The sequence below is a fragment of the Oryza sativa genome, chromosome 2, assembly GCF_034140825.1.
Source record: "Oryza sativa Japonica Group chromosome 2, ASM3414082v1".
Lineage (NCBI taxonomy): Eukaryota > Viridiplantae > Streptophyta > Magnoliopsida > Poales > Poaceae > Oryza > Oryza sativa.
In genome coordinates this window covers 26,812,839-26,839,899 of record NC_089036.1, presented here as the reverse complement: position 1 = coordinate 26,839,899, position 27,061 = coordinate 26,812,839, and the positions used below count along the sequence as shown (strand labels likewise).

The window sequence follows — 27,061 nt, the reverse complement described above, 5'->3', positions numbered from 1 at the left end:
ACAATTAACAGTGTACAATAATTACATACATGCACCGCTGCGGCGAATACAACCATACAAGCGCGCGAATACAACTATAAGTAGGGGCGCGGGGTGCCAGCCAACCGCTGCGGCTGTGCAAAAGTCCTCTTGCTCGTGTTGTAGTTGTGTTGCGTTCGCGTAGAAGTGGGTCGATCTCTTGAACATCAGCAAAGATGGCCGCCACCACGCCGGCAGCGGCAGCGGCCGCGGCGCACGTCGTCCACATCGAGGCCGTGCAGACGGCGGTGCCGACGCGCGTCGTGGAGCCCGGGAGGACGCGCCTCGTCGCCGTGGCGGCGCCGCCGCTCCCGGCGCCCGCGCTGCAGCGCCGCGTCCGCGCGGTGCTCTACTACCGCGGCGCCGGCGGGGCGGCGCCGGGCGCGTGGGAGGACGGGGTGTGGGTGAAGGAGTCGCTGAGCGAGGCGCTGGCCGACCACCCGGAGATGGCCGGCCGGCTCCGCCGCCGCGCCGACGGGTCGTGGGAGGTGAAGCTGAACGACACCGGCGTGCGCCTCCTCCAGGCGACGGTGGACGCGACCCTCGACGAGTTCCTCGCCGGCAAGGGCGCCCTGGCGCGCCGGGAGGCCGCGCTGGCGCCGTGGACCGACGTGAACGCCGACGACCCCGACATGTGCCCCCCGTTCTTCATGCAGGTGAGCGCGCATATGCATGCATCAAAAACCACCAACCCATCGCATCATCCAAACAAGCATGAATATAATAGCTTAATCATGCATCCATCATGCGATCGGGATCCGTGGCGTGGCGGTAAACAGAGCTAGCCCACTGATGGCATGATCGATCTCTCGAGTTCTTTTTCTACTTCGAATTGTGGAATACTCGTTCGATCGAATCTAATGTTGTTCGTCGTCGTTGTCGCGCCCATCCATGATATGGTGGTAGACGTACTTGTCGCCTCACAGGCAGGTGGGCCCATCATAATCAAACGCCTATCTGTCCATCTGTTGGTCACTAGCATGACAATGATATGACTTATAAGGACTTATAATTGTCCATCAAGCGTTAACCATATCGTCCGACGTCGATCCATATCCGAGCTTAGATGCCACATGAAAAAAGTAGTTTTGGGTCGTCATTCGTCGTCGTCCGAAACCTGATGGCCTTTGCCGATCGATAGGAAGAAGGAAATAAAAAACTAGTTTCAATGATGTGAATTAGTTTCACACCAAAATTTCTCACGACTGGCACACAGGAATTTCCCAAGCTCCAGTTAGGAATTGAGCGGTTTCCTACGAAGTAGTTAATGCAAGATTCGTACGAGGTTGTGTTCTGCTGTAGCTCATCTCTTCTACTTATAAATCGCCGTTGTTATCATTCTGTCATCTTTCCTTCCATATCTCCCATGTTATCTTCTTAACCTTCGTTGAAGGTCGTGTGCTCTTTTGTATGCGCGTAACCAGGGGCGGATCTAGGAACAAAAATTTGAGGGGCTCAATTACACAGTTTATTCAACCTCCAGCCATCTAAGGATCTTTAGTTTATCATTCATGGTGAAAAAATTGAAGGAGGTGCTCCGGAGACATCTATGGGTCTTGTGGTGTAGGGGGGACTCGAGTCCAATCCCCCTGCACCCACGTTGGATCCGCCCCTGCGCGTAACTATCATAAGATTCAGTATCTTCTCAATTCACCAATCCAGCCAATTTTCAATATATGGGTCTAACCCATCTTTTATATATCCTTAATCCATCCATCCAACCAATTTTTAATTATATGGGTTCATTTTGTTATAAAGCTCGTATATTATAAGTTTAGGGACAGGAAATCCACTATTCTTAGTCTGAGCCCTCCGTCTAAACACTATTGCTACGTACTAGTACGTACTGTATTTTCGGTGCCTAGTTAAATGCGTGTACGTCCATGGAGTTTATGGGGTTGGATACTCGAATGCGTCTCACCCATCCGGCCTGCTGCTTTGATGCTGCTTGCTGGAAAGGTGTAGTCAGTTTCGCCGTTAGGCATTCGGTTGCAAGATAGTACTAGTAGTGGAGTACACCTCCAGATAGATAGACCCGCTGGCTGTTTGCACGAGACACTTGCAACCTTCAAGGGAGTCTCTCAGGTGTTTGACATGTACGGATCGAGTAACTTTAGATCGAAGTATGTGAAGTACGCACCGATCATGCGAATAAATGCACGTATCCAATACGACCGAGACGCGTAACCGACCACGTTAAATGTGATTTTTTAAACCTTTTTTAAATTCTAATTTTTCAAAATTTGAACCTTCTACGTGAGGCCACGCCAGCTCACATAACTTGGTAAAATAACACTGCCACATCACCTATAGCAGGCGTGACCGATTTGTACTGACATGCTAGCTAGAGTGGTGTGGCAGGATAATACTTCGACAATCATATCAACATGCTCAAATAATGATGTAATACCAGTCAACCTGACGTGGTAGTTATTGTTTTACCATGTCAGCCAAGCATGACATGTTAGTTCAGCTGGCGTGGCCATACGGTTTTGATTTTGAAAAATATGTTTAGGAAAGGTTTATTCTAAAATGAAGAATGTTCAATAATAAATTTTAAAAAGATCTTAAATGTGCCGCACAACATGTGTCATCCGTTCGTTCGATCAGCAGCACGCCACAGCACGAGCTCCATGCCTTTTCATGGGGCATGGGCGCACGCGGCGGCAGCAGCACGCCACAGTACGAGCTCCATGTGTACATGAGATCATTTAGGTGGTATGGTACTGGTATGTGCACTGCTCTGATCTTGATGCGCGTACATGTTCGTCTGCTTTGATGTGTGCGCAGCTGACACGGTTCCAGGGAGACGGCGGGTACGCCGTCGGCGTGAGCTGCGCGCTGGTGCTGGCCGACCCGCTGACGCTGGCGAGGTTCCTCCTGTCGTGGGCGCGCACGCACGCCCGCATCAGGGCGCAGGGCAAGGCCACCCCGCTCCCGATGGCGCAGTACCTCGCCTACTTCCAGCGCCCGGAGACCACCCGCAAGCGCGTCAGGTCCGTCCCGATCGACTCCTTCGCCGGCGACGGCGACGGCGACGCCGAGACCGTGCTCTTCAGGGCCGGTACTGCAGCGGCAGCGGCGGCGGACGGCGGGCACGGTGATCACCGCGCGCTCGCGGCGGCCTGCGTCGACAAGGCGAGCGAGGCGCTCGGCAAGAAGGACAAGGTGTCGAGGCTCTCGGTCGTCGTCGTCGACGCCGCCGGCGGGGACGATTCCCTGGCCGGAAAGACTACCATCGAGACGTGCACGGCGTCGCCCGGTGGTGGCGCCGCCGCCGGCGGCGCCTCGCTGGAAGCGGTGCAGTGGAGCGAGCTGGGGCTGGAGGAGCTGGTGCTCAGGGGCAGCAAGCCCGTGCATGTCTCCTGCAGCATCGTGACCGGCGGTGGCGGAGACGAAGGGCTCGTCGTCGTGATGCCCGACGACGGCGCTGGGTCGTTGCTTGTCATGGCCACTCTCCCCAAGTAGAAGAAGAAGCAGATGTGTATGTTGATGACAATCGTAAAATAACATAGTATTTTCTTCATGTCATAAAAACCAATCTAGTATTGGATGAAACTATTAGATTGGTTTTTATGGGATGGAGCGAGTACACATTATTGTTATGTATGACTACGACTGTTGCAATGAGAGAAATTTCAGAGATTGTACTCGTCAAGATCGAAAACCAATGTAATGTAAACCTTCCTTTTTTTTTCTTGGCGGGATAATGTAAACCTATTTAAATCCTGAGCATGATCTGTTGTGTACTCTTGAAGGATGAATAAAACGGGAAAAAAAATCTTTGTATTTGACTATAGCACAGTTTGAAATGTTCAGAAGAAAAAAAAACTGCACGTTCCCTGAAAGTGCACTCATGGAATGAACAACAAACAGCCAACATCATAAATACTTCCGAGTGACCGAGTTTAAAATGGAGACAATCTCTTTACGACCTAAGTGCGTGCACGTACACTCATCTTTTTCAAGTCATTCAAATAATGTAATGTTTTTTTCAGAAAAGAAAAGGTACACTACTACGAAAAAATTTACGCCGGCGGCAAAAAGTGGTATGTGCTGGCGGCTGAGCAGCCCGCCAATAAGTAAAGGCCAGAGAAAATCATTGCTTTTCACAAGCGGTCATAAAACCGCCTGCGAAAACCAATTTTCGCAAGCGCGTTCTTAAGAGGGCCAACGATATTGTCGATCCTGCAGAAAAAAAAATGTTCCCAGCATCACCCATTGCCTCATCGCAAGAACAGCAGCTGCTGAACCCAACCAGCTGCGGAGGTTGCCGTCGTCGTCCTTGAAGTGGCCGGTGAGAACCACCACCGCCGGATCCGCCTTGACGCCGCCGCTACCGAGCCCCGCCGCAGCCTCCGCCTCGACGACGCCACTGCCATCGCTCCCCGCGCGCCAGATCTGAGAGAGGGAGAGGGGGTGGTGGCGGCGGGGGAAGGGGAGGGGGGACTCTGAGAGAGGAAGAGGAGGTGGGACTAGGCGGCGGCGGATGGAGTCACCGCTGCCAGATCCGCAGCCCTCACGCCTCCTCGTCGCCAGATCCGCCGGGAGAAAAGCGCTGCCGCCGAGCCACCCCCTCCCCCGCCGCCCTGTGACGCCGGCCGAATGGAGAGAGAGAGAGAGAGAGAGAGAGAGAGAGAGAGAGAGAGAGAGGGAGAGGAGCTGGGACTAGGCGGCGGCGCCCCCCGTCGCAGTCGCCATCGTCGCGCCCCACGACGACCGCCTCCCTTCGCCGCGGCCCCCGTCGCCATCCCGTCGCAGTCGCCATCGTCGCGCCCCCCGACGTCCGCCTCCCTTCGTCGCGGCCGTGCCACCGAACAGCTTGGGAGGAGGAGAGGATGTGGATCTGGAGAGAGGAGGCCACGAGGGAGGGAGGAGGAGGGATAAGGATGGGTAGGTGTGGTGGGTGGTGATTTTTAATGGGCTGAGATATTTTAGCGCGTGATTTTTTTTTAAGAGTGATGCTCTTCAGTACGGCCAGCGAAAATCCGATTTTTTTTCGCTGGCGGTAGATTAAGAGCCCCGCCAATAAAAATAGAATTATTTATGTAAGCGGACTTCTTACCCTACCGCCAATAAAAATATGTTTTTTTTTTGCTGTGGGACCCTTAAGAGATCGTCCTCTAAAAATAGAGTTATTTTTTATAGCGGACATCTTAGCGTGGCCGCCAGCGAAAATCGGTTTTCGCTGGCAGTCCGTAGCCCCCCACCCCTCGTTATGTTTTTGCTGGCGGAATATGCGTTAGCCGCTAGCGAAAATTATAAGGTAACACCATAAAAAATCATTTTTTAGTAGTGGTAATAACACATATTACAAATTTACAACGCCGTACATCACTTCACAAACATTAGAACAATATAAGTAAGAACTTTTGAGATTGGATACAAGCATTAAGAAACCAGATGAAATTAAATAGAGAAATATTTTGATTAATTGAGAAAAACAAGGGGATGAAAAAATTTAGGTGAAGAAAATGTTATAATTTTGGAAAAAAAATTAATGTTAAAAGTTGTAATATTTTAGGACGGAGTAAATACCTATTTTTTTCTATTTACTTTCTTATTGTGTACATATAATTTTTTTAAACAACCCGCACAATTGTGTACATATAATTTGGGATTGAAAACTTACAAGGTGCTGGATATTTTAGAATTTCTGTAACCATTTAATTGGTATTTAAGGGAAGAGAAACAAACTGATCGAGCGTGTATGCACTCGAGTTGTAAAAATCAAACTCAGTTTATAATGAACCAAGGTTGTAAAATTGTTTGTCCTCAGAGTTGAATTCAACTGTTCATGAAAATCTGCTAGTTAGTACAGACTAATTTGTACTTTTTTTTCCGATTATACGGTAGACGTATACACACACAACACAATACTCACACCCCCACAAATACATCATTTTAACACACTCTCTAAGACACGAAAACTAACATCATATCACTGACCTCATCAAAATCCCGTTAGAAGTCTACTTGTATATGCGTAATATCCGTAGATACTATGATTTGAACTTTGGTAGGTATAGTGCACCAGTAGTGCTTCCCCTAATTACTCCAAAATTGATCAAGGAAATTGTCGGCAATTCGATTTGTAAATGAGGCCTGGTCGTTTAGTTTTTAACTTTTTTTTTAAACTTCAAATTTTTCTATCACATCGAAACTTTTCTACACACATAAACTTCCAACTTTTCCATCACATCGTTCTAATTTTAATTAAACTTCCAATTTTAACGTAAACTAAACACACCCTGAATGTTGTTTTCGCTGGGCCAACAAAAGTTCGCCGGCCGGCCAATTTATTAAGCGAGACCAGGAGAGAAGAAGCAGGGTGTATTGTTGGGAATATATCGGTTATCAACTTGATACTAACACAAAAAGATCCCATTATAACCGTAAATCAAATACTCCCTCCTTCATTTTAAATATATTTGACCGTTCATTTTATTCAAAAACTTTTGTGATATGTGTAAAACTATATGTATACATAAAAGTATATTTAACAATAAATTAAATGATAGAAAAAGAATTAACAATTACTTAAATTTTTTTAATAAGACGAACGGTCAAACATTTTTAAAAATATCAACGGCGTCAAACATTTTGGGACGGAGGTAGAACACAACACTTATCCGGTCAAAGGTCAAACAGAGGGAAAGCACAGAGAGCGGATCATCCAAGGACTGGCGAGACGTTAGCAGTGAAACGAAACATTTTTACGACTCATTTGAAACATGGGAATTTTGTACGTAGAATTTTCGCATGAATTAATTCTTCTCCTTTAAAATGTTAAAAAGTTTCCTCCATTCTATAATCTGAAGGATGCCTAGACGTATCATGCATATGATCAAGCAATTGTTCGATTAATCAAATTATCTGCTGATAATCGTTAAGTTTGATGATTTCTGATGACCCATGGTCACCTAGCGGCTAGCAGTACCATGCATGATCACCCTCCACAAAGAAATGGTACAGTACTACCTCCATCCCAAAATAAGTGCAGCCATGTATATTCGTGCCCAACGTTTGACCGTCCGTCTTATTTAAAAAAATTATGAAAAATTTAAAAATATTTAGTTACACATAAAGTACTATTCATGTTTTATCATCTAATAGTAACAAAAAATACTAATTATAAAAAATTTTCAAATAAGATGAACGGTTAAACGTTGAACATGAATAGTGAAAAACTTATTTTGAAACGGAGGGAGTACGAAGTAACTCCGGAACTACATATAGGGCAATTATTGCCCTATGTATGCATATAGTCAATCAATTAACTGCCGACAATGGAAAAGCTAATCAATCAATCAATGGTTTGATTAATCAAATTAAGCCAGGTCAGTCCGTCAGTGTACATTCACTAATTAAATTAACAGGTTTGTTCAACGGTTCAACCAACATCTGCCATCAACATCTTTTCGTTGCACCTTTCTTGACTCTTTATGCTATTTTGCTAAAAAAAAACTTCTCTTTACATCACTTATAACAATATATATTTCTGCTTTAATTTGTAATCTTTTTTTTTTCTGCGTTGCAACGGAAATCACGAGCGATATATGGTGAAGACTGATGATAATCGTATTTCTGATGACCCATGATTCCGCGGCGTACCATCTGTTCTGTCAACTAAAAAGTGGAGTAGTTCCTTGACGGAAGAAGGGAGCAAAATAGAAGATATTCTCAGTTGATCTGCAGTTGTTGTTAGGTCACTATATTCAGAAATCGCAGTTGCTGTTGTTTAAATTGTGTGTGACAGCAGACAGCTAATTATCAGTACACGTATATGAGCAATACTAGTGAATCTGTACTAATTTAACGAGAGTATTTTCTATATACAAATACAACAGCTAAACTGTGCCACTGGCGCCGAATACGTACGGACAGAGCTCAGGCAATCAGGGGAGCAGCAAAAGAGGAGAGAGTTGGTGCCAAGCACAACTAAACCCAACTGCACCCAAAAACTAATCAGCATTTCAGTTCGCTTTAGTTAGTACTACCACCTGCATCTCTTTACCAACACTATATAACCCGCAGTGGACCTGCAGTCATCTCACTAATTCAGTGAAGCCACCAGTACTAGTACGGCTCTAATCAGTTCGCGTTTGCTAATTAACTCTGCCATCATGGCTGGAGTACATGGACTTGCAGCTGCAGGTCTGGTGGTGCTACTCCTCGCCGCCGTTGCGCCGGCTTTCGCCGTGGACTACACCGTCGGCGACACATCCGGCTGGAGCAGTGGCGTGGACTACGATACCTGGGCGAAGAGCAAAACCTTCAGCGTTGGTGACTCGCTCGGTAAAGTTACATTACTACTCTAGATAAGCTTAATACTACTAACCAACAATACTTTCAGTATCAAGTAGTACGAAACAGTTGTTGTTAATGATCGACGTGCCGTCTACCAACAATGCTAGACGATCGATGTTACGGGACGGTTTCGTTTGAGGCCTAAATTGGCCTTACCAATATTTGATAATTTCAACAGTGTTCAGTGTCTATTTGGTTTGAAGTCAAATTTTGACATGCCTAAGAAAATATGTCATTTCAATAGTTAACATAGGCTATTTTGGTTTCAATCCAAACACAACTTTGCCTTGTCAAAATTAGCCATGACAAAACTTGCTAAAATTTGGCATCGATAAAAATTGGTAAGGCCAATTTAGATCACAAACCAAACCAGCCCTTCATGTTGCTCTGGACCACAAATTTGGTTTGTCCAGAGCTATAGTAGCGGTAGTACTGTGTAGTAGTGTATCACTATCGGCTTGCGAGGCAAAAACTGCCAGCCTGGCAATATTCTATGTTTATTACAAAATTTAATTAAACTTTTGAAACTTTACGATAATAGAGTACTTCTGATATGTTTAAGTTTTTTTAAGAGAAAATTGGTAGATAAATTTACTTTGAAAAGTAGTACTACTGTATCCTCCGTTACAAAATATAAGCATTTTTAAGTTTAGCACATGTGTTAGGATAGCAGGTGAAATTAATTGGAGGAAGTGTGTGATTGGTCGATGAGAGAAAATATGTGAAAAAAATGATTGCGATTGGTTGAAATGAGTAGGTGAAAAAATAACTACATTTTATGATATATTCTAAGAATAGGGCAGTACTATCATAGCATCGTAAACTTAATGCACAAAAGTTTAAAAGCGTTAAATGTGTACTATGACAGAAGAGGGGTACTGTACGTGGGAACATAACTCCACCCATTTCTGGTTACCTATAAATTGACGCTTGATAGATGACCAGTGCAAGCTGGTCCTCTCTGTGCCCAAACTAAACGTGACACTGACACGCACGTTTTGCCGTGGTGTGTGGCTATGTGCAGTGTTCCAGTACAGCATGATGCACACGGTGGCGGAGGTGAGCTCGGCTGACTACAGCGCGTGCTCCGCCAGCAACTCGATCCAGTCCTACAGCGACCAGAACACCAAGATCGCGCTCACCAAGCCCGGCACCCGCTACTTCATCTGCGGCACCAGCGGCCACTGCTCCGGCGGCATGAAGCTCGCCGTCACGGTCTCCGCGGCGGCCGCCACCACCCCCACCCCGACGGCGTCGTCGTCCCCGCCGTCCACCGCGACGCCCGCCACGCCGTCATCGGACCCCGGCATGGACACGCCCTCGTCGACGCCGGACGCGACCACGACGCCGACGACGACGACGACGAAGTCGACGGGCAGCACCGGCGGGGCCAGCGGCAGCGAGGCCCGTTCGGTGATGGGCCTGCTGGTCGGGGCCGTCGGCCTCGCCATGATGGGCTAGGCTAGGCAAGAGGCAGTGCTGCTCATCTTCATCCAGTTCGGCTATTATTTCTCCGCGACGTTTAATTTTTCCTTATTAGTTTACGCGCTCCGTGAACTCGTCTTTGTATTGTACTACTACGACCGCGATTTCGTATTGGAACTTTGATTACTCCCTTTGCAAAAATACTCCGTAATATTAGCACTATTTGATGGTGACCCTGACCCCGTGCGAGTGCTGCTTATCAACGAGTGCGCATACGGCATACGGTGATACGAATATCGGTGCACCGCACGTACTTGTCTACGTGCATAGCATCGAATCGCACGCACGATCGCATAGCCATCATCCGTTGGGCGGGTGAATGCGTAGATCGTGGGCTTCGTGGCCCGACGCGTGAGGAAGGACTGGTGGATTTTTGGCCCATGGGCGTGTGAACGAGATGGTCTGATTCCAAGCCCGTTTCTGCAACCATGTGGTAGGCTGGTGGAATAAGTTCATATTAGGTTCCTTAACTTTGACAGCAAGTTCGATTTTCATCCCTTAACCGCAATACCACCTCAACTATTAAAACCGATTCATATGAGATACCTTAGTGGTTTAGATGGCGGTTTTGGCTAATGTGGCGCCTCCGTGGATCCTTTTGACTAGGTCTTCGTCCCACGTGGCGCTTAAGTGACAATTTTATCTGGAAATATAATAAAACCCGTGGGGCCCACATGTTAGTCACACACAAAATAATAAAAATGGTGGGGCCATTTGGCCCCACATGTCATCCTTATTCTCTCTATCCTCTCTCTCTCTCACCTAGACGCCGTAGGGCGGCCGGAGCAGGTGACGACCGAGGCGGGGCGAAGCGGCCGGCCCGCGAAGCATGACGGACGACTGCCGGAGCAAGCTGGCACATGCGTAGGGCAAGGCAGCGGAGGACAACTATAACAACGCTGACGCCGCAGGCGACGCAGAGTCGAGGTTCGTTGACCCGAATAGAGTGGAGGAGGTGACCCTGCCGTTGACGCTGCTGCCGTCGAGGCCGTGTTGGGTGAGGCCATCGTCCGTTGTACTCCTCCCGCGCCGTTGTCGCTGCCCTGGGAGCAGTCCTTGGCCATGTGGGCCTCCTTGCCGCACTTGTAGCACGCACGGTCACCTCCTCCGCCGCCTCCGTAGCCGCGGTCCTCGCAGCCGCTAGGAAGGGATCCGTCGGTGAGCGCGACGCCGCCTGGCACGGTGACGTCCACGGCCTTGATGCGGCTAAGGTCGTCGTCACCGACAGCGGCGCCCTTGCTTGCTCTTGTAAGCGGTGCTACAGGTGGAATAAGAGCTGCTCGAGAAGAAGCTGTAGCTTGGCGGTGTTGTACGACTGGATGAACTACGCATCGATGTTGTGTTTTGCCTGCCGTTGATCGTAACTTTGCACGCCACCACCGCTGCCAAGCAACCATCGCTTTCTTCCATCTCAAGTCTTTGTCGTCGTGTCCTCATCGGCGACTTCCACCGCAACCACCACTCGTAGATACAGACAGCCGCGGCCCCCTCCTCGCTGGCCATCCCGCTCGAACGCGACGGTGGCCGCCGCCGCCAAGGTCATTGAGGTAGGAGGCTGAAGAGGATGGCGTCACTCTTGGCCCTGCCAACGGTCGCAACATCGCGCAAAGGAGGTTATGGAGCGCTGCCCCTGGCCCCGCTGTCTGCCCGCACTGACATGAGGGAGAGAGGAGGTGCTGACTCACTGTGGAGATAGAGAGGAGTGACAAGTCGGTCCCATTGTTTTTTCCGACTGGTATATGGGCCTCACATTTTTAAAAAATCTTTTAAATTTTTAAATTTTGCTTTCAGTGCCACATCACGCTACGTAGGACGAGGACCAAGTCAAACCAGCCACATAAGCCCCCAAAACCTCCATCTAAACCACCGAAGGATCTCATCTGAACTAGTTTTGATAGTTAAGGGACCTATCATATCTGCTATTGTGTTTAAGGGACAAAAATAGAACTCGTCGTCAAGTTAAGTAACCTCAAATGAACTTATTCATAGGCTGGTAGCCCACATAGCCAACGCCAATTTTTGGCCCGTCCAATGTTGTAATGCGAGAAACATGGAGAACCCGCATCAGCCGAAAAGGCTAAAAAAGCGGTCCCAGCCGCGCGCACTGAGGCGGATCGACCACGCGCTGGCGGCCGCGCTCGATCAATCGCGTATTAGGGCTGCCCACATCAGCGAATCAGCGATACAAGACAGAGGACAGGGATTCGTTTACAGCAATAGTCCCGATATGAGCATTTTGACCTTAAGAGATGTGTTCGTTTGTGGGGTTAAGAATCATTTCCTCCTAACACATTAAATAGAATTAATTAAGTGCTATTAAGGAATCTTGAAAAGGAATAATATAATTTTAAAGCAACCATATATTTATTTTTTAAAGAAAAAAAACATTCTTATAATTTGAAAAACGTGTGCGTGAAAAATAAGATACTCCCCCATCCTATAATATAGCAACCTAGGACCAGACGAGACACTTTATAGTACAACGAATCTTCATGTCCAGATTCGTTGTACTATGAAGTGTCTCGTCCGGTTTTAGATTACTATATTATGGGACGGAGGGAGTAGTATAAGTTCAGAAAATACAGTAATTGTATAGAACACAACCTTAACTAGAGTCCAGACTCCCCAAGAACGTTGTATGAGTTCGTTAGCATTTAGCTGCGCCATGAGCACTGTGTAGGTACTAGTTTTGATCAGTTTTCTTGGATCGCATGCACCGTACATGAATACCCAGTATGCCCGTCGATCTCATAAAGTCATAACGTACAGACAGCAAAGTATTCATGGTAGTGTAGTACGTATACGCTGTATGCTACGAACCCAGACTTCACATGATGGGTATAACTCACTCACGTGTTGGCGGTGTTCTAGCTAGGAGTTATTTACCTGGCACTTACCTGTGAATTTAATTGGCCACCTGCAGTTTCTGTCCGGTCGATCCATCATCTAGTACTATCGCTCTCTTGGAATTCAGTGTTCAACCAAGGTTGGCAACCCGGATTTCTACAATTATATGCCGGCCCCGTTGCTGCAGCCAACAGATTAGATCTGTGTAGTCTCGTTTGGAGATCGAGCACACGGGCAAAACTTTACCGTCTCTGCTCCGGTGAGCAACGAGCCAACGACTCGACTAGGCGTTACTCAGCAGCATTCATTCATCAAACCAAGCTAAATTAATTAATACTCCTAGCAGTAGAAGAACATTGATCTTTGCAGGTTCCAGCCCAGTTGTGGGTATTCTCATTTTTTCCCGGCGCGCGCTCTGCTCTGCGCCTCTGCGTGCTTTAATTTTGGCCCACACGCACGCAGCCAGCATTACATGCTGTCTACCGGATGTTCATCCGGAGGATGGCCCTCGTAACCACATCTTGTTCCCTATTTATGTGCAAAATCATGGCCGTGAAACGAGGCGCGCAAGTGTGGAGCCTTTTTCATGCGGTGAAAAAAAATTTGACAGATTTGACGCGGATATGCGCCTGCGTGTATCGGTTTCTTGTGATTGGAGAAAGAATAATCTCAATCCCATGCCGATCTGTCGCTTCAGCACCTGGCCGGTGATAAAATTACTACTCACCAAGTCATCAGTGATTGTAAAACCAAATTATGATGAGCTGTGATCGATCGATCCAAATTACTTTACTAGCATGCCTTGCGTGAAAGCTACTCTTGACAGCTCCGACAAGCCGCCCATGGCGTGTCGCTCCGATCGTCTCCACTCGCGGCCTCCTGGGCCGCCGGAGGACGGCGCTGTACTTGATCGATGTACCCAACAGCGCTGTGCCTCGCCTTTAATCATCGTTTCTGAGTTGGTGCGTGGCGGTCTACTAGCTCACACTCCCCCGTCCCAATATAAATTCACCTATGATTAGACGTGACATTTTATATACTCCCATTTCAGGTTACAACACGTCTTGATTTTGGTCAAAATCAAACTACTTTAAATTTAACTATTTTTATAGAAAAAAAGTAATATTTACAACATCAGCATAGTTTCATTAAATCTAATAGAATAAATTTTCATAATATTAGTCTTGGGTTAAAAATATTACTATTTTGTTTACAAAATCAGTCAAACTTAAAGTAGTTTGACTTTGAGCAAAGTCAAAACGTCATTAATCTTAAACGGAGAAAGTATAATATTACAACGAATTTAGATATTATATCTAGTCCTAGGTACAATTTATATTGGGACAAGGAGAATACCACCTAGCGAGCTTCACCAGACGATCGGCCGGGGTCCATCGATCACCCATCGTCTCTCCTCCCCCTTCTCATTTCCATTTCGCAAATCATTCGCGATGATGGGGGATGAGATGACCCCTCCAAGCTCTCGCCATCGCCAAGTCGCCACCTACCGTGCGTGTTGCTCCGATCTGCATCCGGGGTCGCGACTCGCGAGGGCCTCGAGCCCTTTTTTTTCCGAAGGCATTTGGTACTACGCATCATTGGCAGCAAAAGCAGTACTACATCAGTAGTATATGCGTGCCGGTGGATCATGGATGGGTCTCGCTGCTTAATTTACTCCGTGATTGGTACGAGCAGGGGCTCCTCCTGAGCTTGATTGGTGTTCGGTGAGAGGGGTTTCTACTTTCTAACAGTAACAAGGTCATCACACCGCACATGATTTTCTCTGTAAATTAGCTACGGACTACAGTGTGTGGACTGTGGAGTTCTGTAATGCACGATAGAAATAATGCTGTGTACTGCTTCAATTCGAAAAGATTGTTTTGGAATCGATCAGAGCAGATCCCTGATCGATCTAGTGATCTCTCACCGCGGTACAACCATATAAAGAAGCACATCGTGGTACAAATGGTACAAAACTGAACAACCCTGCTTTTGAATTGAGCTTGTACTAATTTAACTACTCGGTGGTGTACAATTCAATGGGTGATCAATGACTCTACCGCCTCTTGATTATGGCGTGCCACCGTATCTGCGTAGTCTGTCACTTGGCAAGTTTTGGAGTACTGCAGTGCTGTAGTACTAAAGCAAAAATCAATGCAACATTTTAAAATTTTGGAAAATCTGGATAAAATTAAAAGTAGCATTTTCTTTGTTTAAACTTTTCTGAAAATAAATGTGCCTCTTTGTTCGATTAGAAGCTTACAAACAAAACAATGTTACTTGATGCATTCCTAGTTTCACACCAAAGGCAGGCCTCTTGCAACTTGCAAGACTATTTTTACAGAACCAGTTCACTTCGGAACGTAGGAGTTTTGTGTGATTTTACTATGTGAAAATTGAAAAAAAAATTTAAAAAAACTAATTCGGTTGGTAGCCACAAATTCAGCAGCCTAGATCTACTGGACAGCCGATGGGCCTCTCAAGTGTCAATTTGATCAAAAGAGAAGGGCCCAACTAAACACTGTCCCCTCTTTTAAAAAAAATCAGACAAATGTTCCAAATCATTCCATCAAAGAAAGAAAAAAAAATCGCTTTCCGCCAGCTTTTTGTGTACTAGTGCAACACATGGCCCTTTCTTTTCCCTCTTTTTTCTGCTTAGGTGCAGCCGTGCAGGGGAAAATCTCACGCGCGATCTAAAGCGTCCGTGCTTTTCTTTTACAGTTGCACATGGATAGTTGATGGTCTGGTCGCGTCAGTCGTCTCAAATGCGCCCTGACATCTTGATCCCTCTCCACACAGCCACACAGGACAGTTTGACATGTACCCCATAATTACACAGTTAAAATGCTGAGTAAAAAAAGAGAGCATGGAACAGTATGACAGTAATTAGTAATTGAGCATGGAGCGCAGTAGATGAGCTGCATGGAGATTTTTTATTCAACTGCCACCGAAAATGATACACCAAAAATATACACAAATCTTCCCTCTATAGAACCAAAAAAAAGTAGTAATTAACGTACATAGCGAGCTGACACCAAGAGATCTTTCACTAACCATCATCACCAACCACCCGCTGATCACCAGAAGAAATGCGGACTGACAACCAATGCATCGTACATCAAGAATCGATCGATCGATCATACCACCGGTAAAAATTTAAATAACAAACACGAAAGAAAAAAATTTAAAAACAAAGAAGAAGAAGAAAAAAAATTAAAGAAAGAAGCGAGCTGAAGCGTGGCCGTGCCGCCGCGCACAGCTAGCTGTGGTACAGGAGGAAGGAAAGCAACAGCGACACTACTCGAAGGCTCAAAGCAAGATGGCGCCCGCCAATGCCACGAGCGCGGCGACGCCGGCCGCGCGCGCGGTCGTCGTGGCGCCGGAGTTGTCGGTCGTCGGGGTGGCGGTGGGGGAGAGCGACGGCGAGGGTGTGGCCGCGGTGGGGGCGGGCGTCTTGGGGCTGATCGGGGAGACGGTCGGCGCCGTGGTGGGGGCGACCGTCGGGGCGGTGGACGGGGTGGGCGCGGGCGCCAGCGCCGGCGGAGGCGTCGCCGGGGGAGGAGGCGTGGCGGGAGGAGGCGCCAGGGGCGGGGACGGGGGCGGGGTGGCGGGAGCGGGCGGGGGCGTCGCCGGGGGAGACGGCGGCGGGGTGGCGGGGGCCGGAGGAGGCTGCGACGGCGGCGACGGGGGTGGCGTGGTGGGAGCGGGCGGGGGCGTCGCCGGGGGAGACGGCGGCGGGGTGGTGGGCGCCGGGGGTGGCGTGGTCGGTGCCGGAGGCGGCGTGGTGGGAGCCGGAGGAGGGGTGGTCGGCGCCGGCGGTGCAGGGGGAGGCGTGGTCGGTGACGGGGGCGTCGGCGGCGGGGTATTGGACGGCGGCGCGTTGGGAGCCGGCGGCGACTGCGTCGGTGGCTGCTGCGCGGCGGCGGAGGCGACGAGGAGCGCGAGGACCAGCGGGAGGAGCGCCATTTCGCCGGTGTCTGGGAAGGTCGATCTCTCGTCTACTCGAGCAGTGGGAGGAAGCGAGTGTGCGAGCCACAGTTATATATAGCGCGGTGTGACCACGCTCCCGATCGCGCGCGCTGGCGATAAGCGCGAGCAGCTAGTAGCTCGCCACCATCCAGCTCAGCCCGGCTCACCTCACTCACCCACTAGCCACACTGACACTAACTACGTCGCCGTACAATTCAAACCTATACGTCGTCTCGCACGGCCACGCCACGGCTGCAACCGTGCAAACGCAAAATGCCACCACTCACCACACCTACTCGATCGATCTCCGCTTCATATGCAAATTCGCGTCGGTATCTGAATACCGAAGGGCACATATTGGACGTACGCAAAATAGATTTTGACAGCGTACAGACTACAGAAACGAGGTTGGGTAAATCAACGGTTATGCCCGCTATGCCAGCCAACATCCAAGAGACGGCTTTGCATCTCCTAGCATATTGCAGGTTCTCTCAGAGAGTATGGGCTGAAATTCAAAGGTGGACCGTTCTCCAGCTAAATCCCCAAAGCTGGGGCAACTGTGTCTCGGTGGAGGAATGGTGGTACAATCTTCTTCACATACCACATAACCTGGCGAACGTACTAAAGCCACGGGTGATACACTGATACTAGTCTCTTCTGGCACTTTGAAAAACTACTGATGGCCCTCCTAGCAAAAATAAAGGAATAATCGATAACATGGGTAACAGCCAGGGCAAGAAGCCTCGCAGAGCTCACCGTTTCAAGAGAGGTCCCGTAAGACGTTTTTCTTTTTAGACCCTTCTTTAAAGGCCCTGTAAAGTTATAATCATTGGTTAACTTCTTTTCTATCAATATATACGAGGCAAAACTTTTTCCCACTTTTTTTTAAAAAAAAGCTCTTGTATCAATGTACACAAGGGCTTCCTTTCCCCTGAAGTACCTCGGCCTACCGCTGGCGGTTAGTCGGGTGAGCAGGGCCGACCTCCAGCCCCTCTTCGATAAGTCCACTAGGCGCTTGGCTGCCTGGAGAGGCCGGAATCGCTAGGAGAACGACACTCGTGAAAGCGGTTCTCTTCTCGCAGCCGGTGTATTTCCTAACCGCACCAAAAGTGCCCAAGGAGTCATTGGAGGTCCTACACAAGCAGCGTAAGCGTTTCCTCTGGGTGGGATGTGTAAACCTGACGGGAGGAAAATGCAAGGTCAAGTGGACAAGAACCTGCTCCCCCATCGCTAACGGCGGCATAGGAGCGCTCGACTTGGAGGAGTTCATATGTGCGTTCCATGTAAGATGGCTCTGGCAGGGATGGAAGACCCCAAGAAAACCTTGGACGGGGCACGTGATGCCGTGCATCGAGAAGGACAAGCAACTCTTTGCGGCGGCCACCACCATTTCAGTGGGAGATGGGTCAGTAGCCCCGCTTCTGGGACTCGCCTTGGTTGCAAGGTAGAAGACTGAAAGACCTGGTGCCAAGTGTCATGCAACATCTAGAAGGAAAATCAGGACGTTGAGGGAAGCTTGCAAGGGCGACACATGGATAGAAGATCTTAACCTCCTAATCAGTGGTGGCATGCCCATTGAACTCCTGGACCAACTAGTGTCTCTCTGGAGCATGGTTCAAAATGTGTATTTCATCAACTGGCCAGACCAAATCATTTGGAAACTTACAGCCCACGGGGAATATACGGTGATATCGACATACAAAGCGCAGTTCCTTGGTTCTACTAGTACAAACTACACGACGATCATATGAAGCCCTGGGCACATGGGTGATCATCCAAAACAGAGTATGGCTTCGTACCGCCTCACAATACGGGGTTGGCAAAACAATGCTTACTACCCTCTTTGCTGGCATACCCTGGAGACGGCCCTACACCTCATGGCGGAATGTAGATATACGAGGAGGATTTGGGGTTTGATATCAACTTGGACCTCCCAAGATCAAATCGATCTAGTAATTTGGAGTAACCCTGCAACGGTCCATGAGTGGTGGTTGGACCTGGATTCCAACCCAGAAGTGCAAAAAAGGCTTGCAACCTTCCTCCTGATTTCTTGGGAAACATGGACAGAGCGAAACCAGCAGATATTCAGATACAAATAGCTATTGGCATCGTGCCTAGTGCCTAAGATCAAAGAGAAAGCAAAGTCCTAGACTTTGGCAGGAGCAAGGGGCCTTGCTAGCATTGTTCCTTAGGGGTTATATTTTTCACTTTTCGTAAATAACCCGTTTAGATTGTACAGTTTTTTTCCTGCTCTATTCAATGAAAGCGTCGGTTCGTTAAAACAAAAAATTGGGCGTACGCAGTACGAAGTGGTCTCAACCATATACGTACACAGATCGGGAGGGCAAATGCATCCGTAATTGTATTTGGTTGGTGCAATTGCGAACGACAGCACTGAACCTTTTCGTTGCCGTCTTTTTGGGCGCGAGAGGGATGGTTCTTCTCCGGCGGTTCAACCAATTGATTTGTCCGATTGTCCCTGTCTGCTTGATCAATTAATTGGATCAGTTAATTAAGGGCCATATAATATAATCCAGCGTGTTTACGTGAGTGTGTGTGAAAAGTTTTCAGTTTTGACAGCACCCAAAAGGAGGACATCTCATGTAGTAGTACTGCATCAAGGCACTGAATGTCTGAACATTATATTAGCTCCCCTTGCAAAGTTAATTGGTCCCTTTAAGAGATTCTAATCAGTAGTGAATGTGACGGTTTCAGACTTTCAATTTCCAGGTTAATTGTGACCCAATCGATCGATGCCGTATTTTATCTGCGGCTATATTTTAGCTGGCGCATACATATCTACCTACTGGCACGAACTCCTGTCTGAAAGAGAGATACTATACAGAAAGACTATTTGCAATAGTCCACTCAGAGCAAAACATATTGGCATGAACTACCACATGATAGGCTGTCAAATGTTAATGCAAAAATCAATAAAGACTACACCACTCCTAAGACCAATAAATTAAAGAAAAGGGGCTACTAACTAAAGGTGAAGGGTAAAGCAACCAACTTTTGTATTTTATTTACAAAGGTACTAAGGATTTTGAAAACTTAGGTTTGATTTTGCATGGCATCCGCACCTATTCCTCATACGTCGTTTTCGTAATCATACAATGTCATTTCTATCAATTTCCTCAACCAATAGTGTGAGGTTAGCATCAAGCTTAGCTAGCTAGTCACACACAATAGATGCATCGCAACAGTGGCCATGCATGATGATTAGTAATCAAATGTGCAGTCACTCGAATAAACGAGCCCCTTCTCAGCTGGCAATGGCAATCAGGGTGGTGATTTGAAGCGCCAACCGACTGCTTGAACAGCAACAAAAATGGATATATATATATATATATATATAGAGAGAGAGAGAGAGAGGTAAGAGAAACAAAATTAAGCATCTTGTGGTGCTTCCGAATGCAGCTTCTGATCATTTGGATCGACCGAGAAAGACTGACAGCGATTTTATGCTCTATTCTGAAGCAAAGTCTAGGCGCCAGCCAGCTAGCCAGCCCATTCTCAAGTCACTGATCTGAAGCATCCAGACACGTCTCTGCTCCCCGGTGCCGGTCCGTTCACCCATCATTTCCCTTCACGACTCACGAGCAAATACGTACAAAGATCAGTCGAGTTTCAGGTCGAAATTGTTTTGTTTCATTCTGCTCTGCATGCAGAGAGAGCAAAGTGTATGTTTGGAATGGATACAAGTCCACATGTGCGTATCTTTCAGTTCAGAGTTCAGACACGGGCACAGGACTACAGGAGCCGTCTCTAGGAAGTAGCTAAATTACAACATTCTAGCTAATGGCAATATATTTGCTGGAAATTTAAACACACATAGTTTTCACAAGATCTGATCCCCCTACCAACCAATCCGAGCCACCGCGGCCAGCTTCTGTTCACCCGCAATTATGCCTGACAGGGACTCGCAAACCACTAGATTAGATCATGGTCCATGAGCCTCTCTACCAACAGCCTGGATCTCCTCAATGAGGCTGCCCTAGTAGCTATGCTCACTCACACACACACCTCCATTGCTGATCGATTCAAGTCCGGTACAAATTAATAATGAGAAGGGCATCGATCCTTTGCATATGCATTAGTGGCACTGCATCTGCATGCACCACTACCACTAGCTGATCAGTAGAAAGAAAATATACAATTCCCCTTCTGATTGATCCGACAGCAACGTGGCGGAGTGATGACAAGATTGGGAGGGTGGGGTACATTGCAAGGGAAGCAAAGCTACCATACATCACCTTTTCGCCTCTTCTTCTTCCTCCCTTCACCAACCACCGCTATGGCCAGTGCTCGTCAGAAGTCGCTGCTGCTAGCTTAGCTACAGTCCGAGTGAGCTGTCGCTGTGTAATGTAGCTTGGGAGGTTAACTTAATTCACTGATCGATCACTCCAGAGCAGCATACGGGAAATGCATGACATCCGTGGTTAATTCAATTGCACTTCATTCGTGGTCGTTCTGTAAAGGTAAAAGTGAAAGTTGCCGGTATTACTGACTGATCTTTGTAGTGTTTAGAGTTGGTATGAGGTTAGAGAAACATTCAGTAGAAGTTACTTCGCTCCTACAGCTGGTTGAATCAATGGTCCTTCTTGTTGTTGACCTCCACCACGCGTGGAGCAGATGGACAGTGAGAGCGGTGTTCTGTTTCTGTACACAGACAATACGTAGGTGGACAAGGCAACAACCTTGCGGCGATCGAAAACTGATGACTGCACAACAATTGTGAACCCGTTGTTTAGGCCCGTCGTTAATTGAGTAATGCTGGCTGTGCCTTTAATCTTCGCCGATGCCGTAGTGATTGTCGAAACGCAAAATTATAATAGAAAAAGATGAGGATAGTGGGTCGTTGCAAAATCAAGATAGGCTGTGCGGCCAGGCAATCTTCTAAGGTGTTCATAGAACTTGATAAAAAGTTTTGGAGAGATTCATAGGGTAAGGAAATTTTTAATCAGAGTGAAAAAACGATGAGGATAGTAGGTAGTTGGAAAAACATGTTTAGTACAAAATGTAAGCATGAAAAAAAATCCCCTCTAAATCCATGTTAAAAATTGAATTGGTCAATGGCGTGTTAGTTATGAGTATTTAAGACTAATCATAGATAGAATTCAACTCTACGATGTTTTATCTTTACATACATTTTGATTTAGGGTGTGTTTACTTCCACGCTAAAATTGGAAGTTCGAAAAAAAAAGTTGAAAGTTTATGTGTGTAGGAAAGTTTCGATGTGATGGAAAAGTTGAAAGTTTGAAGAAAAAGTTGGGAACTAAACCAGGCCTTAACCTTACTCAGACGAGGTTGCACAACCCTACTTAATTTCTAATAATATAGAGATAATATAGGGTAAATCTATAGTGTTAGTCATGAATATTTATTAGTATTTAAGACTAATCATAGAGTAAAGTATACCACTGGTACTTAAAGTTGAAGTGTAGTGTCACTTAGGTTCATGATCTTGTAAAATCGATATTAAGGTCCATGAACTTGTTTAAGTGAATCATTGTGTTCCAAAACATGTTTGACTAGGTTGATTGTCCAGCGTGGCCACATATTTTCAATTAGGCCCTTCCACTTTTGCACCACTGGTTTGGTCGGCAGAATAGTCAGGGCGCAGCAAACATGGCGGCGGCGGTGGGGACAAGGGGCATGTGGACACTAGCCATCCAAGGTCGGATGCAGCGCCGATGACTGGCGGGAAGGCCGGATCCAACACCGGTGCCAGGGCGGAGCTCGACATCCATCACTCCGGCGGCGAGGCGGCGTAGAGCCGATCCGGCGGTGAGGAGGTCAGATGCGGCGCCGACAACTGGCGAGAAGGCCGGATCCAAAGCAAGCGACTAGGCGGAGCTCGGCATCCATCACTCTGGAGGCGAGGCATCACGGCGCGGATCCGGTGACATGTTTGATCCGGCACCGACAACCGGCGGGAAGGGAGACCGGCAGATTTGGCCGTCGGTAGGGGTGAAAACGGTACGGAAACGGACGGAAATCATCTTTATCGTTTTCGTTTTCATATTTTTTTCGGAATTGGAAACCTCGGATACGAAAATGGAATCAAATATTATCGAAACCGAAAACGGAGCGAAAACAAAATGACGCGGATATGGTAACGAAAATTTATCAGAATAAAGAAACCCCTCAAACTGATAAACCCAATTCTCAAGTCTCAACGGTTAACAATTCATCATAAAACACAATCATATAAGTCCAATTGTAAAGTATTAACAGTATATCACAAAACACAATCTATGGAATAAATTAGTAACGTTGTTGATAAATCCCAATGCAGGAAAAAAATATTCTTATGTAATTTGCATAACAAATATTTTTAATAAATAACAGCCAAACACCATGGCATTAACTATTTAGTGCTTAAAAAAATCCAGGGTATTTTGTGATTTCTGGAAATTCCGAGAAAAATTCCAGAAATTTTATCATTTTCGATTTCGTTTCCGAGAAAATATTTCCGAATCCGTTTCCGTTCCTGAAAAATTCCGAAAAAAATTCTGACTGACAGATTCTGTTTTCAAAAATAACTCCGCAATCCGGAAAGTTTCCGTACAGTTTTTACTCCTAGCTGTCAGTGAGGCACGGTTCTCCCCGATGGTGCTACTCTCTCCGGCGGTGGTGGAGGGATGGCTATGGCAAGGGCACGGGGCACCTAGACCGAGCGTCCACTACCCCCCTCATCGAATCAGGCCGTGACCGCGACTGCCTTCTTCTCCATCGAGCTCCCGACGGCTACCTCGTCAAGCTTGAGCCTGACGGCAGCGGCAAGATCTCGAGGGCACGCAGGCAGGGGCCAACTCGGTAACGATGACCGGGGCGAGCTTGCCGGCCAGCTCACCTGTAGGGACAAGGGCGCATTATGGAGAGGAGGGGTGCGGCGGCCATGGGGATCTTGTCGGTGGTCATCAGCGGCAAAGAGAAAAACCAGGAAAAAAGAGAGAAGGAGAAGAAAAAGAAAAGGATTTGGGGGAGAAGAGGGTGGATTGGGCACAGAGGGATGTAATAGCAAATATGTGGTCACGCTAGACAGCCATATAGGACTGTCAACCCGGTTAAATATGCTTTGGACCGCAATGATTCACTTAAACAAGTTCGTGGACCTTAATGTCAATTTTACAAAATCATGGATCTAAGTGACACCACATTTCAACTTTAAGAACCGGCGGTGTATTTTACTCCTAATCATAAATACAATTCAACTCTAAATGTCTTTGATCTTTATAACTTTACATATATTTTAAGAGATTTTTTACTGTCCTTGAGGTTGTGCAGTACTAAATCGTGGCCGTTGATTTGGCATCATCCAACAGTAAAAAAAAAAAAACGTCGGTACCTCATGCTACCGCACCTCCCCAATGAAGTGGTACTGTGGGTGGGGGTAGTTTTTTACTTTCGAGTTGTATCGTCATATCTTCGCGAGAGAAAACGAATCGCTGGGCAGGAGCAACAAGAGAAACGACGATGGTGTCAGGAGTAGCAAGAGAAACGACGATGGTTGGTCTGCACCAGACGACACAGGAAGAACGGAGTCCACAACAGCAGCGGGGTGGAAGCGACGCCAGAGTCTTCGAGGTGGATGCGACGACGGGATGCGCCGGCCTTGATGCGACGGCGGCCACAGCGGGCTCGATGCGATGGCAGCGGCTGTGGTGGGCTCGATGCGACGGCTGCCGCTGTGACCTCGATGCGACGGGATGCCCCGGCCTCGATGCGACGCGCGGCCGCGGCGGCCTCGATGCGACGTCGGCTGCGGCGGCCTCGATGAGACATCGGCCGTGGCGGACTAGCTGCGATGCGACGGCGGCCGCGGCGAATTCGATGTGGCACGGAGGTGCTATTGGCTGAGCGGCTGAGATGGGCGGTGATTAGCGCCACCCTAAATTTGTTTAGCCCAATCATACCTTTACTAAATCAACAGTTAGATTAAATTGTTATCTCGTATCTTATAGTATCTCCTCAAGAATAGAAAATATGCTTATATTTTAATACAACCTCATTAGATAATTTTGGATACTTTATAGGTAATTCCTAGTATTACAATGATAATACATCTATTTCAATTCACATATTGGATAATACATATATATTTTGATTTAGAGTTCAGAAATTTCCTTAGTAATCTATTAATTAACTTAAAAGAAATAGAAAAAGGAGACTCCACGTTCACTCTCACGGTTTAGAAATTCTCATATTAATCAAAAAAAAAAAAGTAAAACAGAGTCCATGTAGAAAAACAATTTAGAAATAGTTGAAATTCGTAATTAAAAAAAGGAATATTGGAAGAGGAGAATAGAGTCCATATATAAATACAATTAAGAAATAATAGAAATTTGAAATTAAAAATAAGGAATATTACAATTAAGAAATAATAGAAATTTGGAATTAAAAATAAGGAATATTAGAAGTAGAGTATAGAGTCCATATAGAAATACAATTAAGAAATAATACAAATTAAGAATTAAAAATAAGGAATATTAGAAGTACAGTAAGTATGAGTCCATATAGGAAATTGAAACTACCTAAAATTCGGAATAAACATAATAAAATTAAAAATAGAGTTTAGAGTTCATATAAAAATAAAATTTACAAATAACTAAATTCAAATTAAGAAAAAAATGGGAAGAAGAGTCTAAATTCAATATAGGAATACAATTTAGTAACTGAAATTTGAAATTAAAAGTTAAAGAATATTGAAAGATGAGTTTAGAGTCCACGTAGAAATACAATTGGAAATAACAAAAATTTAGAATTAAAAATAAATAATATTGGAAGAAGAGTCTAGAGTCTATATAAAAATATAATTTACAGATAACGAAAATTCGGAATTTTAAAAAGAAATATTGAAAGACGATTCTAGGGTCCATATAGGAATATAATTTACAAATAACTAAAAATTAATATTAAAAATAATTAATAACTAACACGGATATAAAATACAATATGAATATTACACATTAGTAGTTTTGTAAAGTTAGTACAAAATTTAAATTATGTTTTCATTTTAATATATTTGAATAATACATTACGAAAATATATATGCTATTATATGAGAGAAAATATAATAATACTAGCCGCGCAATCTGCGCGGGCCATCATGCTAGTTTCTATTATATGGATAACACATATATTTCTATCCAACATTAATGGTTAGATAATTCATATCTAATTACTCATACTATTTTTTAAACATTTTAACCGTCAGTGTCATCATTTATCCCACAGTCGGGTGTTATTATTTATCCCATCATCATAGTAAATCGTTGAAAATTAGTTTAATATTCTAAGTATATGGATACAGGTTGACCTTTGTTTACTCGGACCATGTTTACTGGTTGCTCTAATATCTCATCCTACATCTCCCTTCATTCTGCTCTAAAATATCCCAGCTTACCTCTCACTTCATCCTGAACAGCTCCGCGAGGTAAACATAATATTCTTTCATATGAACTCAATTTAACTACTTTTGCTATAACTTCGCGATAAGAGAGCCAAACACCAGTATATGTACTCATCTGCCTGAACCGTGTCACACGTAACTCAGCTCCTTATCATGCGATTGTGCCGGAAGATCACGCTAAACTCGCAGCTGGGAGAGCCACGCTGCCATCTGTCGTGGGCCGTGGTAGCACGCTGAAGAGAGTAAAAGTTTGCTCACCCTAAAGCTAGCCTGAGAGGCTGAGAGGCCTCGGCCCGAGGGCAGGCAGGTACAGTCGGACCCTCCCAACACGTATGGCCCAGCGAACATTTATGGGCCTCAAGTAGGCCGCATTCCTTTCCGGCCGACACTCCCGTTCCGGCCTAATATGTATGGGCCTCACGGACCGCATTGATTCATCCCCGTTCTGGGCCACTTTATTGGGCTGCACATTTCGGCTGCACGTTTTTCAGTGGAACAAGAGCACTTTGAATCTCTCAATATATATCCAAAATCTAATTCGTATATCTGATCTGTACTGCCGGATATTTTGATCCCCATCTACTAAAACCGATGTAATTTAACACTCTTAGCAGTTTTGGAGGACGGTTTCACCAACGTGTCACTTTGACTCGGTCCAACCAGCTAATGCAGCATGTTGAATCCACATGTCAACGTCACATTTTCTTCTTCCTACCCCTTTCTTCTCTCATTCTCTCTCCTCTCTAGGGGACTCGGTGGCCACCCCATGCATTCCCATCACGACCGCCGCTGCTTCGCCGTCGCTGCGCAGAGCGTCGTGCTTGTACGCTATGCTGTCGGCGGCCTTGATGGTGATGTGGAGGCGCACTGGCCTTGGCGGTGATGTGGAGGCGCCCCGCCGACTCTCCGATATTACAATATCCAATATTACGGTTTAGGGATAAGAATTAGATTAAAGCAATATTTGAGGGAGTCAATGTAAACTTAATACTTTTTCCACCCACCGACCGCCGC

General features: G+C 46.4%; 3 protein-coding genes across 3 annotated transcripts; 2 read left to right on the top strand and 1 right to left on the bottom strand.

The window, feature by feature from the left end:
• Window positions 1-109: 109 nt before the first annotated feature.
• LOC4330180 (protein ECERIFERUM 26-like) lies at window positions 110-3,810 on the top strand. The gene is made up of 2 exons (XM_015772211.3): window positions 110-674; window positions 2,809-3,810. Exons 1-2 carry the CDS (start codon window positions 195-197, stop codon window positions 3,484-3,486), a joined length of 1,158 nt encoding a protein of 385 aa, XP_015627697.1. The 5' UTR covers window positions 110-194; the 3' UTR covers window positions 3,487-3,810.
• A 4,188-nt stretch (window positions 3,811-7,998) lies between these two features.
• LOC4330178 (blue copper protein) lies at window positions 7,999-9,975 on the top strand. The gene is made up of 2 exons (XM_015768111.3): window positions 7,999-8,316; window positions 9,353-9,975. The coding sequence occupies exons 1-2, from the start codon at window positions 8,145-8,147 to the stop codon at window positions 9,787-9,789; spliced, it is 609 nt and encodes a 202-aa protein (XP_015623597.1). The 5' UTR covers window positions 7,999-8,144; the 3' UTR covers window positions 9,790-9,975.
• A 5,599-nt stretch (window positions 9,976-15,574) lies between these two features.
• LOC4330177 (uncharacterized) lies at window positions 15,575-18,019 on the bottom strand. Its single transcript, XM_026023098.2, has 2 exons — window positions 17,846-18,019; window positions 15,575-16,759 (listed from the first exon to the last, which is right to left on the bottom strand). Exons 1-2 carry the CDS (start codon window positions 18,017-18,019, stop codon window positions 15,920-15,922), a joined length of 1,014 nt encoding a protein of 337 aa, XP_025878883.1. The 3' UTR covers window positions 15,575-15,919.
• Window positions 18,020-27,061: the final 9,042 nt, after the last annotated feature.